The sequence below is a fragment of the Mercenaria mercenaria genome, chromosome 10 (assembly GCF_021730395.1).
Source record: "Mercenaria mercenaria strain notata chromosome 10, MADL_Memer_1, whole genome shotgun sequence".
Lineage (NCBI taxonomy): Eukaryota > Metazoa > Mollusca > Bivalvia > Venerida > Veneridae > Mercenaria > Mercenaria mercenaria.
In genome coordinates, this window is record NC_069370.1 from 43,333,313 (window position 1) to 43,350,827 (window position 17,515).

At 35.9% G+C, this 17,515-nt stretch overlaps 1 protein-coding gene across 4 annotated transcripts in view; it reads right to left on the reverse strand.

The window, feature by feature from the left end:
• The window catches only part of LOC123561760 (F-box/LRR-repeat protein 20-like), a 75,342-nt gene that overhangs the window by 36,478 nt on the left and 21,349 nt on the right, over window positions 1-17,515 (reverse strand). For all 4 annotated transcript variants that reach the window (XM_053552933.1, XM_053552931.1, XM_053552932.1 and 1 more), the window contains 2 exons: window positions 14,485-14,555; window positions 13,276-13,330 (listed from right to left, as the gene is read on the reverse strand). In XM_053552933.1, coding sequence (XP_053408908.1) covers window positions 13,276-13,330; window positions 14,485-14,555 — 126 coding nt within the window. The remainder of the gene's footprint in view (window positions 1-13,275; window positions 13,331-14,484; window positions 14,556-17,515) is intronic.

The window sequence follows — 17,515 nt, forward strand, 5'->3', positions numbered from 1 at the left end:
TTTTATTTCTACGGCACCTGAGACGAGGCTTATTATATAAATAACAGAAACTGATATTGTCTGCAAGAATTAGTTTACAGGAAAATCAATGTAGGAGACTAATTTCATTGTAATAGTAGTCATGCAGTATCCTGATTTTAAATTGCCTCAAAATTGGCTTTAAGTACCCAGGCAGCTGCAAGACTTTTCCTTTGTGTGTCTGATTTTTATCACCAACCACTATAACAATTCATGGCATAATGACTGCAGGGGAATTCTTTATGTTTTCTTCAGACCTATGCATGAGACACATAAATCTCCTATTTCTTTTACAGAGCATTAAAATAACTTACATACCTGAAACAATTCATACCATATACTAAGAACAGCATGGCAAAAAAAAAAAAACTGTGTTGGACTTTAAAGTTTGTTGCAGTTATTTTTTTTTCGCATCTGACAGAAATAAACTTTTAAAATATTCATGTCTCGGAGATACAATAGAAAGTCATTGTAATATAACATCTTTTGCTATTACCAGGATATTGGCAAGAAATAAATTTTCATTTGATACCCTCCTGGCTGTATGTGCATTTCAAGAAAGAACATTCTCTGTATTGATTGGCTGATGTTTTACAGTCTGTAAAATGATAAATGTCATATTGTAAGACATTTTGAGTCAGCATTCATCATAAAAAAGAGCAGTATGCGTCAGCTGCAGTTATATATTTTATTAAATTAAGGAAGCTGTTAAGTGATAAAGAAGCTTTGTACATAGAATAGTCCAAATATCCCTAAGCTGGGCTAGTTGTACAATGGATATTTTCTGGAAACAGCTAGAGACATTTTTATAACACTGACTCTGTATTGTACTATCAAGAAAAACATTTTCGTACAATGTGAGGCTAGAAAGCATGTCTCAACATTACTCAATTCAAAGAAGAAAGTATTATTTCCTTCTGGCTTAAAACTTAAAACTGCAGACTCTTAAATTTCAGGGTGTTCAGCTTCTATCAAATTACATCTACTAAATTAAAATTCACAACAATAATCTCCATAATCCATGACACAAAACATCCTAGTACATCTTTGTTTGTATTTTTCTAAACAAAAGAATTTCCAGAAACCAGCTGGACAGCTTCCTCATATAAAAAAAATTCTACACCTCTAGGGATGTTTTGAACCCATAGCAGGGAAAGCAAATTATTAAAAGTCACTGACTTTAACCACTGTGCCAAGGAGAGACTTCTTGTATCTTTGCAGAAACAGACACTAGGAATAGTAATGCTGCAAAACCTGGGCTATGTACATTAACTTTTTCCTTAACCTTTAGCCTGCTAAATTTCTATAATAGACTGGTCCATCATTCAATTTGGGCAGTACCATTTATCATTTGAAGGGGTGTTTACTGAAAATTTACTGACTGAATAGCGAACAGTGCAGACCATGATCAGACTGCACGGATGTGCAGGCTGATCTTGGTCTGCACTGGTCACAAAGGCAGAATCACTTGCCGCTAGCAGGCTAAAGGTTAAAGGGGCATAACCTAAGCTTTAACTGAAAATTCTGGGATCGCGAGCTTCAATTAAAGATTTTTGCTCTAAAAACTGCAGAGGCAGTGTCACTGTCTCAGCATTTCTAGATGAAGAAATTTCCTCTAGTATTTTGAGTAACATTTATGAATAACCTGTAATTCAAATAGCCATACTTGTTGCAATATTTTACAAATTACTATTGAATTATAAGCTAAAACATCTCAAAACTGCATTCATCTTAAGTTACTTATTTATACAGCTTCCAGTTTTAGCAATATGATTTTTTCTTGTACAATGACAAAGCAAGATTTCAGTCTCACCTTTCTTTAAAGTAGCTGCAATACTTTCAATAAACTTCATGATCAATGATATGTTAAAGAGGTTGTGGGAGGCTGCATGTTGGGACTCAAGCCAACATATAAAGTGAGAACTGGCAGTGGGAGTCTGCATGTCAGCTTCAAACCAGAATAAAAAGTGAGAACTATGGCTGTGGGTAGCATGTCAACTTCAAACCAGAACGAAAACTGAGAGTAACTTGATGGAGGCAAAACTGGCTTCAAACCAGAATTAACTCGAGCATTAGTTGTGGGAGACCATCAGAATGAAACCACTATGATAACAAAATGCATGCATTGCAGACTGATCACTAGACAAGAAAAACGGGTTTTTGTGGCCTAATATTTAGGTTCACTGCAGACTGATCACTAGACAAGTAAACAGGGTTTTGTTGCTAAATATCTAGGTTCACTGCAGATCGATTACTAGACAAGTAAACGGGGTTGTTGCTAAATATCTAGGTTCAATGCAGATCGATTACTAGACAAGTAAACAGGGTTTTGTTGCTAAATATCTAGGTTCACTGCAGATCGATCACTAGACAAGTAAACAGGGTTTTGTTGCTAAATATATAGGTTCACTGCAGATTGATTACTAGACAAGTAAACAGGGTTTTGTTGCTAAATATTTAGGTTCACTGCAGACTGATTACTAGACAAGTAAACAGGGTTTTGTGGCCAAATATTTAGGTTCACTGCAGACTGATTACTAGACAAGTAAACAGGGTTTTGTGGCCAAATATGTAGGTTCACTGCAGACTGATTACTAGACAAGTAAACAGGGTTTTGTGGCCAAATATTTAGGTTCACTGCAGATCGATCACTAGACTAGTAAACTGGGTTTTGTTGCTAAATATTTAGGTTCACTGCAGATCGATCACTAGACTAGTAAACAGGGTTTTGTTGCTAAATATTTAGGTTCACTGCAGATCGATCACTAGACAAGTAAACAGGGTTTTGTTGCTAAATATTTAGGTTCACTGCAGATCGATCACTTGATAAGTAAACAGGGTTTTGTTGCTAAATATATAGGTTCACTGCAGATCGATCACTAGACAAGTAAACAGGGTTTTGTTGCTAAATATTTAGGTTCACTGCAGACTGATCACTAGACAAGTAAACAGGGTTTTGTTGCTAAATATTTAGGTTCACTGCAGACTGATTACTAGACAAGTAAACAGGGTTTTGTGGCCAAATATTTAGGTTCACTGCAGACTGATCACTTGACAAGTAAACAGGGTTTTGTTGCTAAATATTTAGGTTCACTGCAGATCGATCACTTGACAAGTAAACAGGGTTTTGTTGCTAAATATCTAGGTTCACTGCAGATCGATCACTAGACAAGTAAACAGGGTTTTGTTGCTAAATATCTAGGTTCACTGCAGACTGATCACTAGACAAGTAAACAGGGTTTTGTTGCTAAATATCTAGGTTCACTGCAGACTGATCACTAGGCAAGTAAACAGGGTTTTGTAGTAAACAGGGTTTTGTTGCTAAATATCTAGGTTCACTGCAGACTGATCACTAGGCAAGTAAACAGGGTTTTGTTGCTAAATATCTAGGTTCACTGCAGACTGATCACTAGACAAGTAAACAGGGTTTTGTTGCTAAATATCTAGGTTCACTGCAGATCGATCACTAGACAAGTAAACAGGGTTTTGTTGCTAAATATCTAGGTTCACTGCAGACTGATCACTAGACAAGTAAACAGGGTTTTGTTGCTAAATATTTAGGTTCACTGCAGATTGATTACTAGACAAGTAAACAGGGTTTCTGTGACCAAATATTTAGGTACACTGACCACTAGTTAAATTATGGGGATCTCAATGACCCACTAGTTAAGGTCACTGACTGACTTACTTGGCATTCACAGCTGTAGGTTTTCAATCTTGTTAGGGATTAAAATTCATTCAGGTAACCAAGTCACTCATCTGGCTTGCTGTTATTCATTCAAAATTCTCTTTTAAGATTGAAATAATGCTTGAAGTGGCATGTAGGATCTTATAATAATTTCATCAAATGTACAGGAACTGTTTATCAGAAGATTATTTTCATCAGTCATTTTCAAATATTATGGTCTAACTTATAAAAGTGAATTTGCAATGCCATTCTTTTCTACAAACACAATCAATTCTTCCCAAATTAGGTTTGATCTATTCTAAATAGTTAATGCTACAAAATTTCTATAATAGCTGACTGCATGTCTCTGAGAGAATGCAGATACTGATAACTACTAGTACTGATGCCTTGCCAGAGCTATATATACTGTTTAACACTATAATTTTTCTCCAAGATAGTAACACATGCTTAAAACTGTAGAATGAAATGCTCTTCTGGAGATATCAACCCCTTTTTACACCAAGGTGTGACAAAATTCCATCTCACATACCCTGATATGCTCACAAAAGGTACACCATTCACTGGAATCATTTTATTTGCAGCTGTAAGAATTACGCCTACATTCGTTTTTACACTGAAGATATTATAAGTAAAAGACTGCCAAAAATAAAGTTCACAATGTAAAAATATGGAACTATTTTAAGTGCCTGGAGTTATGCAACTCAGCCATTATGACTGACTACTCCATCTGATTTTTAACTACAAAGCTTACAATTAAGCCTTTTTATTACTTAACAGCTTCGGTAATTTAATAAATATATATTTCTGCAGATGATGCAAAATGCTCTTTTTATGATAAATGCTGCCTCAAAATGTCTAATACAAAATGACATTTATCATTTTACAGACAGTAAAATTATATCAATACAAAATTTAATGCTCTTTCTTGACATGCATAAACAGAGCTGGAAGGGTATCAAATGAATATTTATTTCTTGCCAACATTTTAGGAACTGCTAGAAATGTTACATAATAACATATTTATCACCAAAACAATAATGAATATTTAAACGGAAACACTTTTGTAAGATGTGAAATTGACACAGAACATGTCTGAACATTGCACAATTTATTTTGTCCAAAACAAAATCTTAAACACGAATAGGAATTTCAAAGCAAAAAGTCACATCTCATTTTGATTAAGTGTAATCCACCTTTAAAGGGCACTGACCTCCAGATCATTCTACAACAAAACAAGAGGGCCTTGAAGGCCCTGTATCACTCACCTGACCTATGGACCTAAAGATCAGATCATCAAGATTAACATTCTGACAAAGTTTCATTAAGATATGGTCATAAATGTGGCCTCTAAAGTATTAACTTGCTTTTTCCTTCGATCTGACCTAGTGACCTAGTTTTTGACCCCACATGACCCAGACTCGAACCTGACCTGAAGATCATAAAGATTAACATTCTGACCATGTTTCATGAAGATACAATCATAAATGTGGCCTCTAGATTGTTTACAAGTTTAACTTTGATCTGACCTGGTGACCTAGTTTTTTACCCCACTTGACCCAGACTGGAAACTGACCTAAAGATCATCAAGGTTAACATTCTGACCAAGTTTCATTAAGATACGGTCATAAATGTGGCCTCTAGAGAGTTATCTAGCTTTTCCTTTGATTTGACCTAGTGACCTAGTTTTGACCCCACATGACCCAGATTTGAACTTGACCTAAAGATCATCAAGGTTAACATTCTGACCAAGATTCATGAACAAACAGTCATAAATGTGACCTCTAGAGTGTTAACAGGTTTTTCCTTTGATTTTTTGACCTGGTGACCTAGTTTTTGATCCCACATAATCCAGATTCGAACTTGACCTAGAGGTCATCAAGACAAACATTCTGATTAAGTTTCATAGAGATATAGCCACGAATGTGGTCTCTAGAGTGTTAACAAGCTTTTCCTTTGATTTGAGCTGGTGGCCTAGTTTGTGACCTCAGATGATCCAAAAACGAACTCGTCCAAGATTTTATTGAGGGTAACATTCCGATCAAGTTTAATAGAGATATTGCCACAAATGTGGCCTCTAGAGAGTTAACAAGCTTTTCCTCTGATGTGACCTGTGACCTGACCCCACCTGACCAAGATTTGAACTTTACCTATAGATCATCAAGATTAACATTCTGACCAAGTTTCATTAAGATATGGTCATAAATGTGGCCTCTAGAGTGTTAACTAGCTTTTCCTTTGATTTGACCTGGTGACCTAGTTTTTTACCTCGGATGACCCAGATTCTAACTTACCCTATAGATCATCAAGATTTACATTCTGACCAAGTTTCATGAAGATACAGTCAAAAGTGTGGCCTATACAGTGTTAACAAGCTTTCCTTTTGATTTGACCTGGTGACCTAGTTTTTGATCCCAGATGACCCAATATTGAACTCGTCCAAGACTTTATTGAGGGTAACATTCTGACCAAGTTTCATTAAGATTGGGCCAAAATTGTGACCTCTAGAGTGCTAACAAGCTTTTCCTTTGATTTGACCTGGTGACCTAGTTTTTCACCCAAGATGACCCAATATCGAATCTGTCCAAGATTTTAATGAGGGTAACATTCTGACCAAGTTTCATTAAGATTGGGCCAAAATTGTGACCTCTAGAGTGTTAACAAGCTTTTCCTTTGATTTGAACTGGTGACCTAGTTTTTTAACCCAGATGACCTAGATTCAAGATTACCCTAAAGATCATCAAGATTAACATTCTGACCAAGTTTCATGAAGATACAGTCATATATGTGACCTCTAGAGTGTTAACAAGCTTTTCCTTTGATTTGACCTGGTGACCTAGTTTTTTACCCCAGATAACCCAGATTCGAACTTACTCTAAAGACCATCAAGATTAAAATTCTGACCAAGTTTCATTAAGATTAGGCTTTAGAGTGTTAATAAGCTTTTCTATTGATTTGACCTGGTGACCTAGTTTTTGATCCCAGATGACCCAATATTGAACTCGTCCAAGACTTTATTGAGGGTAACATTCTGACCAAGTTTCATTAAGATTGGGCCAAAATTGTGACCTCTAGAGTGCTAACAAGCTTTTCCTTTGATTTGACCTGGTGACCTAGTTTTTGACCCCAGATGACCCAATATCGAATCTGTCCAAGATTTTAATGAGGGTAACATTCTGACCAAGTTTCATTAAGATTGGGCCAAAATTGTGACCTCTAGAGTGTTAACAAGCTTTTCCTTTGATTTGACCTGGTGACCTAGTTTTTTACCCCAGATAACCCAGATTCAAACTTACTCTAAAGACCATCAAGATTAAAATTCTGACCAAGTTTCATTAAGATTAGGCTTTAGAGTGTTAATAAGCTTTTCTATTGATTTGACCTGGTGACCTAGTTTTTGACCCCAGATGACCCATGGTGTATTGGTCAAGAACGCAGCAACGTTTTACTGCCACAGCAGCCTGAGTTTGATTCCAGACACAGTCATTTTTTTTTTCTTGATTTGGCATTTTTAAGATTGACTAAGTTTAGAAACAAAAAGTCATGTTCTAAAGTTTATATGACCAAACTTCAATTTTAAAGAAAGAATATTTCAAGCCAAAATCTGGAGTGCCTTTAACACCAGACAAACAACAGATACTGCAATACTATACATTCAGGATATTGCTTCTATCTTATAATTTGTAATTTAATAGCCATACTACATTTTACAGTAATAATATTGGAACTGCATGCTAGAACGACTCAAAATCTAAATTACTTTGTTGTTTATGGATTCCAGTTTTAGAAAACAGTTGTATTCCCGTACAATAACAAAGCAACATAATGCCAGCAAGGAAAAATATGTCTGCAAACAAAACTCTTACTTAATATTGACGCATTGATAAATCTGCATGTCTGTCATAAATCTGTCTCACTGTACTTCTTTAAAGGCGTACGCTAGAATTCTCTGTATATGAGATGGGCGAAAATTTTCCCAATAACAGAATTTCTTTAAACTTTGGATATTGAAGGACAATCATCTAAGAAACAAAAAAATGCAATAAAAATCATAGGTCACCGGATTCGAAAAAGAGTTATCTGCCCTTGAAAACATCATTTTTGGGGGAAACGTCGTTTTCAAGGGCAGATAACTCTTTTTCAATACCGGTGACCTATGATTTTTATTGCAATTTTTTGTACCAAATTCTAGCATACGTCCTTAATGTAATGACAAACAGAAATTTCCGCTTCATTACATATTCTCTGTATGTGACTTTGGCATTCTCCGGTATGAATGGAAAGTCAGGTGCTCCGTATGAGCTACATTATCATCAGCTGAATACCGAAACACCATACAAGAACATGCAATCAATACTGGTCCACTACCTTAATAAACAGTCTCAGTTATCTAAATTCTTAAGGCAGCTGTGATTTAACTTGAACAGACTGACCAATGATAATTATCTCCTTCATAATAGTTGGAGGCTTTAAATAGCCTAGCACCAAGCTATATTGAAAACTGAAAACTGTCGATATTGATCAAAAAATCTTATAATCACAGCAAACTGATCATTACCTAAGTAAGGAAACCAGTTCACATACTGGCAAAGCTGCATAATTACAGACACTATTAAGCAGCTATGGTCACTGACTGCCTTTACATATTTTAGACTAAAAACATTGCACAAAACATGCCCTAGGAAGGGCATATACACATAAATTCTGCTGAAGAGTTAGTACCCTAACCTCCCTAACCTTTGGTTATGAAAGGCCATTGGATCTTTCCGGTAACCATCTTAAGTCTGTTATAATGCCTGAAGTGGCATCTGGGGTCTTAATTCAACTTTTACACAAGTCTTGAACTTTGCCAACTTTTGTAATTTAATACAATAACCCATACTATCCCAGTATCACTCACTCCAGAGCTGTATCATGTATGGTAGGCTCAGGTTACTGTTCTGTACATGGCATTAGGTTTGTTTGCTTCACCTTGATTTGGTTTAAAGACAATAAAGTCATTTATTTAACAGTATTTCAACAATGGTCAGTTGACCTGACAGGTATTCAAATATTTTGTACTAGAGCCAAATAGTTCTCCATGTAAGTTAAACTGAAAATTGCAGCTGTCTGGAGCTGAGGTTTTAATTTACATTCTGTGCCAATTTCCAAATAAGTATCAGTCTTTTAAAGTTTAGTTTAGTTTCAGACTTTCAAAACTAAAGAATAATGGTCCTGCGTATACTTTGGTTCTGCAAAAAGACTTTATCAAGTATTATAACAAGAGCGCCACCATTTGGCAATATAGGCCCGAAGGCTTACATCATTGGATGGGAGCAAAATTTTCTCTGCACGTCATCTTGGTGTGGTGAACATTTGTGTCAAGTTTCTTTGAAATCCTTCAAGGGGTTCAAGAGTTACAGAGCGGACACGAAACAAACTGATATGACCTTTGACTCCTAAGTGTGACCTTGACCTTGAAGCGAGACATCCAAAACATGCGCTCTGCACATCCTCTCGGTGTGGTGAACTTTTGTGTAAAGTTTCCTTGAAATCCTTCTAGGGGTTCAAGGGTTACAGAGCGGACACAAAATTGCTAACGGACAGATGGACGGACGGACAGACGGACACCAGCGTCATAACATAATACGTCCCTTTGGGCGTATAACAAGAAAGGCAAGTAAGCCCATGATCAACATCTTGAACCATGTAAGTTTTTCCTGAAATTTTTGTCAGTAGATGCTAGTCATCTTTTTTCTAATTTTGGTTTGAAACAACTGTTCCAATCGAAAAGTTTAAGTTGTCCCAAGGAACAATGCATAAAATGAACACTGCTTAAATATGAGAATCTACATTCTCTCAATAAAAACGCCCCCACAAAGCGAAAAAACAGCAATTTTTGCTAGAATCGACACTTTATAAAATTAAATATTAACAAAATGTTTTATACAACAAGTGTTCTAGAATCCACTGACTTGCTATAAAAAACATACAGGCAGGATCAATACTTCCCACATTAAGGCATGATCTATCCTAAATACTTAACGCAATAAAATTTCTATAATAACTGGTTGCATATCTCTGAGAGAACGCAATTACTGGTAATTACTAGTATTTATGCCATGCAAGAGCGGTATATATTGTTTAAATTCTCTCTAAGAAACTGTTAATACCATTATTTTTTCCAAGACAATACAGATTCCTTAATGTTGCAGAACTTACTGCATTTCTGGAGACAATCCCCTTTGGGTGGTTGACAGAAAAGTTAATTTCATGCACTGTAAAATCTTTAATTTTCATGGGGGACTAATTTTGCATGGATTCTGTGGTTAAGTCAATCCACAAAATGAAATTACAATGAACGGTAAACTTCCCAGTCATTTCATGTGCAAAATTTGAGATCCACAAAATCCTATCCTAATGAAAAGAGTTTATAGCCAAAACTATAAAATTCCTTACGAGCATGTTAACCTTTGCCCTGGTAAATTATTCAATTTGGGCAGTTCCACTTATTATTTAAAGGGGTGTTCACTGAAAATTTACTGACTGAATAGCAAACAGCTAGTGTACAGACCATGATCAGTCCGTGCAGGCTGATCTTAGACTGCACTGGTCACAAAGGCAAAATCACTTGCTGCCAGCAGGCTAAATGTTTACAAGAGCCATTATGCTCGACTATTCGAATTGTTGTCCCAGAAGCAGGAAAATTACCCTAAATGTTAAGGTATTGGACCTGTAATAGAGTACCTCTTTTTTGAAGAGTATTCAATTCCTACCATAAACCTACTTTGACTGCAGTAGGTTCAATCCCACTGGGACCAAAATGATTTTTTCCATATTTTCCTTTTCTTTTAATAAGTTTTTACTTCTTTCAAGACTTATTATGGATGTATTGTACAAAAGTGGAAAATTTTCATTTTATAAGCGATTTCTTGCTGTGCAAAGTGAATTAACCTCTGAATCAGGATGGGTAGAGTTAGACATCTTAAAAAATACTGAGTTACATGCGGTAAAAGTTCTCTATTTTGCCTTCATTCTTTTATAATAGATTACATATTGTGGAAGAAATGCAGGTAGGTTTTACTTCTGCCCCAAGGCTATTTTTGAATGAAGTGAGCAAAATTCAAAACAGGCCCACAGGAATCGACCTTAATTTTTCAATGTTGGAGTTAGAATTCTATCTCATTAAATCTGAGTACTTGAGGCACCCTAGAAAAAACGATATTTACTGTACTAGTTTTATTTTGTGTTTTATAATTGTTTAACAATAGTTTGATGTTTCTTTTATCAAAATTAATGCTGTAATGAATTCTCTGCAAATGTTTTAGATAGTGGCCATCACACTGAAATTGTTCTCTACTTGAGCTTGAGGAAATACCATAAATTATAAAAAATTTACAAAAAATGCTATGACCAAGTTTTATAAACCAGAAGAAATCTGTGAAGTTTCAATTCAACATCTGCATTACTTTTTGAGATAGTAACTTTTATGTTAAACTTTAACCAGGATTTAAGTCCAAAAAGGGGCATAATTTGGCCAAAATGCATGTCAGAGTTATGGGTTTTGACCCCAGTGAGGTTGGTAATTGACCTAGAAAAAGAAAAAAATAAGTTTCAAAGCTACATGCCTTTAAATGATAGCTATACGTACTTGCATGCAAAACTTTAACCAAGGTGTGATGCCAACGACAACACCAGGGTAAGCAGAATAGCTCAGACTTGAATAGCGGAGTTAAAAATGATTGTAAACAAAGATCACATAAAACAAGAGCACCGCCTTGCGGGTGCTGATGCTCATCTGATTTTTTTTGTATAATAGAAATATTGTCCTACCCATGATTTTCTAAGTCTAAAAAGGGCCATCACTCTTGCAAAAAGCAGGATAGAGTTATGTTTCTTGATGTACAGTGTCCACTTATGATGGTGAAAAACTGTTGCAAGTTTTAAAGCAATAGCTTTGATAGTTTATGAGAAAAGTTGACTTAAACATAATATTCAACCAAGAAAATGATTTTTCTAAGTCCAAAAAGGGCAATAATTATTGCAAAAAGCAGGATGGAGTTATGTTGCTTGCTGTACAGGGTCAGCTTATGATGGTGAACAAGAGTTGCAAGTTTTAAAGCAATAGCTTCGATAGTTTAAGAGAAAAAGTTGACCTAAACATAAAACTTAACCAAGAAATCTGATATTTTCTAAGTCCAAAAGGGGCCATAAATCTTGCAAAAAGCAGGATGGAGTTATGTTTCTTGCTGTACAGGGTCAGCTTATGATGGTGAACAAGTGTTGCAAGTTTTAAAGGAATAGCTTTGATAGTTTAGGATAAAAGCTGACCTAAACATAAAACTTAACCAAGAAAACTGATTTTCTAAGTCCAAAAGGGGCAATAATTCTTGCAAAAAGCAAGATGGAGTTAAGTTTCTTGATGTACAGGGTCTGCTCATGATGGTGAACAAGTATTCCAAGTTTCAAAGCAATAGCTTTGATAGTTTAGGAGAAAAGTTGACCTAAACATAAAACTTAACCAAGAAATCTGATATTTTCTAAGTACAAAAGGGGCCATAAATCTTGCAAAAAGCAAGATGGAGTTATGTTTCTTGCTATACAGGGTCAGCTTATGATGGTGAACAAGTATTCCAAGTTTCAAAGCAATAGCTTTGATAGTTTAGGAGAAAAGCTGACCTAAACATAAAACTTAACCAGGCAACGCCGACGCAGACGCCGACGCCGACACCGACGCCGACGCCGACGCCGACAACCGCTCAAGTGATGACAATAACTCATCATTTTTTTTCAAAAAATCAGATGAGCTAAAAATAACTTAAAAAGCTTGTTTATCTGATCAACTTTTCTACATTTTATTGATGTACATATCATATCACTGAAAAACCCTACAATTCTGCTTTGAGTGTTACATTGTTGAATAGTTTCAAGTATCAATTTCCTGTATGTATCTCTAAATAGACTTATGCCATTCTTTTCCATGAAATAGTGAATCACACAGCTGATAATTAAGGTCTATAAATAACACCAACACAATTTCAGTCATTTTGCAACCTTCAAGGTCAGATCCGTGGTGCCCTTCGGACATCGTTTCTGGCACAGCTAGGTGGTCACACGGGTAGTCCAAGTGTAACCTTATTCATGATGAGTGGATAGCTTCGAGATATGAAACAAGTTCTATATCTAAAACAGGGTGGTGACAGGAAATAGATTCAAGGTCAGTAACCGTCCGTAACCACTCTGCTACACAAACTACTTTCAAACTGCTTCTCAATATTTACACTTTTGTAGCAATACATTATGTATAACAGCTGAAGTACTGTATATTAAACCTGCTTTCTCCAAAAAAGCAATATATACTGACAAATACAGTGAAACCATTTGATTTTGCAGACAAGAAATTTTGTGGTTTGAACCAAAATGGTTATTTCCTGGATATAAATTTGTGGTTTTTAACCTTTAAACATCAAATGAATGTGTATTTTATTTTGTCTTTGGATTTAATTTTGTGGATTGAATTGACCTTGAAATTCACAAAAATCATTCCAACAAATATTAATGAATTAACAGTATCTATATGAGACCTAATTTACCTTAGAGACTTGAGCACATCGACACAGGGTCACCACATCTAAGAAGGAGAAAATTCTGAAAAATAGAACAATACTAACATTTTTAAAGACAAGTTTATGTACATACAGTTAATTTTTCAGATAGTTTCAAAAAATGCTCTGGAATTCCAGTTTTCAATGTTAAACATGTTGTAATATCTACCACAAAATCATGGTCAATTGAGGTGACATGTTAATGGTTAACAATTCTCAACTCCAGAACTTTATAAAGCAATAACAGTTTCAAAATAAATCAGCTAGAGCTATCACTCTATAAAGATGATTAATCCCTCCAGATGCCACTTTGATACAGTGAAGGCAAAATGCTTTACTTTCCAATGTGACCTTGACCTTGAACCTACTCACCAAGTTGTGTACTCTGCATGTCATCTTGATCAGGTAAACAATTGACGTTAGTTTTATGAAAATGTTCTAAGCAGTGTTTAGACAATATGGAGCTAACACAAGTTATGCTATTTGTTCTTTGACCTCAAAGACTGACCTTGGACCCAGCGACCTGGGTTTTGCTCTCAGCATGTTGTCTTGATGAAATCAATTACCATTGCAAGTTCTAAAAACATATTCTCAGCAGTTAAGAAAATATAGAGTGGACACCAATTTATAGACTGACAGTGAGTTTTGGCAGACAGTCTGACTTACTGACAAGCACGACTCCAATACAGCCCCAATATACTTTGGTCTCTGGGTGTATAACAATACCATCCTTCTAATATTAACAGTGTTCAAAAAAAAATTTATATAAGTGATTACACCCAAATCTTGTGCTAGGTCATTCAAACCTTTAAGTAATAGTAATGGTTCAAAACAGTTAATAAAACAAAGTGTACTTGCATAGAGATACAATCAAACCAAGTCTGCTAATATGTTGCCTGGTTTTGTTCTATGCTTCCAAAGGATCTTTTCACAGAGTTTATTACATAACTTTCATAAGGGTATGATATTCATTCTTGTGTCAAAATATGGAGACAGCAGGCTCCACACACTTTAAACACAACTACTGTGATATTTTTACAAGATTCTCCCAATATCATTGGTCAGTCAAATAGTCACTGAGTGGTTAGTTAGTTCAGTATTGTTTATAACCATTCTGAGGTATCTTTGGTAGCCAATATGTATTTGAAATCACAAGGAAAGCAGTCATTTCAGGATACTTATAAGTTTGAACTTTACCTCAGAAGAAGTTCCTTTGGCAGTTTCCTGTTGATTTGAGCATCATCATCAGTTATAGAGATTTGTGAAACCTGAAAATACAAATGTAAGAATATTAAATCATCATCAGTCAAAGAGATTTTTTAATCTGAAATGCAAGTGAGTGAATGTAAAATCATTATCATTAAATCAAATATTTTTGGAAACTAAAACATAAAATCATCAGCTAAAGAAATTTAAGAGATTTCTTTACCTGAAATGCATCAATTACAGAAATTCATGAAACATGAAATAACAAGAGCTCGCAGAACACGAAATGCCCCCCTTGACGCATTCATTAATTGCACAAGGAACAGAAATTATTTGGTCGCTGTGCACTGGACATTTTGACGTACTGACATCAAATCAATAATTATGGGTCATTTACCAGTCATAAGTGACCGCTGTATCAAATGTGATCTTAGACTTAAGCATTCTCTAGCTATTTGGCAAAATAAGTTCTGGGTCAATGTGACATTGACCTTTGACCTACTGACCTCAAAATCAATAGGGCTCATCTGCTGGTTATGATCAACCTCCTATTAAGTTTTGTGGTCCTATGCCCAAGCATTCTCAAGATATCGTCCGGAAAGGGTTCAACTGTTCCAGGTCACAGTGACCTTGACCTTTGACCTACTGACCTCAAAATCAATAGGGGTCATTTGCTGGTCATGATCAACCTCTCTCTTAAGTTTCGTGATCCTAGGCCCAAGCATTCTCAAGTTAGTGTCTGGAAACGTTAAACTGTTCCAGGTCACTGTGACCTTGACCTTTGGCCTACTGACCTCAAAATCAATGGGGGTTTTCTGCTTGTCATGACCAACCTCCATAGGCAATTTTCTTGATCCTAGGTCCAAGCATTCTTAAATAATTGTCCAGAAACAGTTTGACTGTTCCAGGTCACTGTGACCTTGACCTTTGACCTACTGACCTCAAAATTCAATAGGGGTCATCTGCTGGTCATGATCAGGTTAGAGACCACCAATTGTTTTCCCATAGACTTACATTGTAACATTATGGCGTGTACGGCCTTCAATACATCGAAACATGTATATCTAATTACAAGTTTTTCAAGAGTTATCTTAGTTCTACCAAAATATCGGACGAAAAATATATGAATAGTGTTACTCTATTTAAGTAATTTTCGTGTGAATGAGATGACCCCGTTTACATCATTGACATGGCGGGAGAAATTCGTTTTGATAAAACTTTTTTTCAATACACATAAAATGTAGCAAATTTTGTCAAAATGTATAATAAAATACTGTAAATGCAGTGAAAAAATATCAATTTTGAAAAAATAATCACTTCCTGGGTTTGTTTACATGACTGACTAATCAGCACGCACAGACGTTACCTTATTCCCAGGTATACACTTACCTCATTCCAAGTAAGTTCCCTGTACTTTTTTGAATTGGTGGTCTCTGACCATCAACCTCCCTTTTAAGTTATGATCCTAGGCCCAAGCATTCTCAAGTTATCATCCGAAAACAGTTCAACTATTCCGGATCACTGTGACCTGGACCTTTGACCTACTGAATTCAAAATCAATATGGGTCATCTGCTGGTCATGATCAACCAACCTATCAAGTTTCGTGATCCTAGGCCTAAGCATTCTCAAGTTAACCTCCGGAAATGTTTTAACTGTTCCGGGTCACTGTGACCTTGACCTTTGACCTACTGACCTCAAAATCAATAGGGGTCATCTGCTGGTCATGACCAACATCCCTATCAACTTTCATGATCCTAGGCCCGAGTGCACTTGAGTTTTCACCCGGAAACCATTTAACTGTTCCAGGTCACTGTGACCTTAACTTTTGACCTACTGACCTCAAAATCAATAGCGGTCATCTGCTGGTTATGACCTTCTTCCCTGTCATCTTTCATGATCCTAGGCCCAAGCGTTCTTGTCTTATCATCTGGAAACCATTTAACTGTTCGGGGTCACTGTGACCTTGACCTTTGACCTACTGACCTCAAAATCAATAATAGTCATCTGCTGGTCATGGCCATCTTTTCTGTCAACTTTCATGATCCTAGGTTGAAGCGTTCTTTACTTATCATCCGGAAACCGTTTAACTGTTCTGGGTCACTGTGACCTTGACCTTTGACCTACTGATCTCAAAATCAATTTGGGTCATCTGCTGGTTATGGCCAACCTCCCTACAAACTTTCATAATCCTAGGCCAAAGTGTTCTTGAGTTATCATCCGGAAACCAATTGGTCTATGGACCAACCGACCAACATAGCAACTTACCAACATCTGCAAAACAATATACCCCAACTTATTTGAAGGGGGTATAAAAATGCAAGAAAATATAATCATCACTTCCAAGATCAATGACACTATAATATTGGATTTACAAGCAGTGTTTTCAAACCTTATGAAAGACAACTAAGTCTACTGTAGAAACTTGATAACAAATCCTGAAATAAAAACATTGTTAACATATAAATGGTTCAAGTCCAGTGGTCTAAAGGATAAATAGGTCAAAAGTCAAACAGTCTGATGGCTCAACAGTCCAAAAATCCAAAACTGAAGAATGATCTAACCCATTAGATTTACAGACCTCTTTAGACTAGTTGGCAGTAACTATCTTAATGACACTGCAATACAGAGACTCCCTATAATTTTTCACTTGTAAGAGTTCTGCTGGTAAAACAAGAGCTGTCCGTAAGACAGCGCGCTCTACTATTGAATTCATGTCTCAATATATATATATTTTTTGTAAAAGTTTGTCAAAAAAAAAAATTAAGTATGAAAGGGGCATAATTTGGTCAAAAATACAAATCAGAGTTATGGGGATTGTTACCACACATGCAGATGATGATGATAGAGATACATTTTAAGTTTCAAGTCATTATCTTATATCATGTAAATTGTACTACCCAGACGAAATGATGACGTCACCACGGTTTTCGATGGTTGGACATGTTTTAACATGGTCAACCATCAAATACCATCGTGAAAACATGCATGGTCAGGAGCACGGGCGGCCATGGTCGACCATTC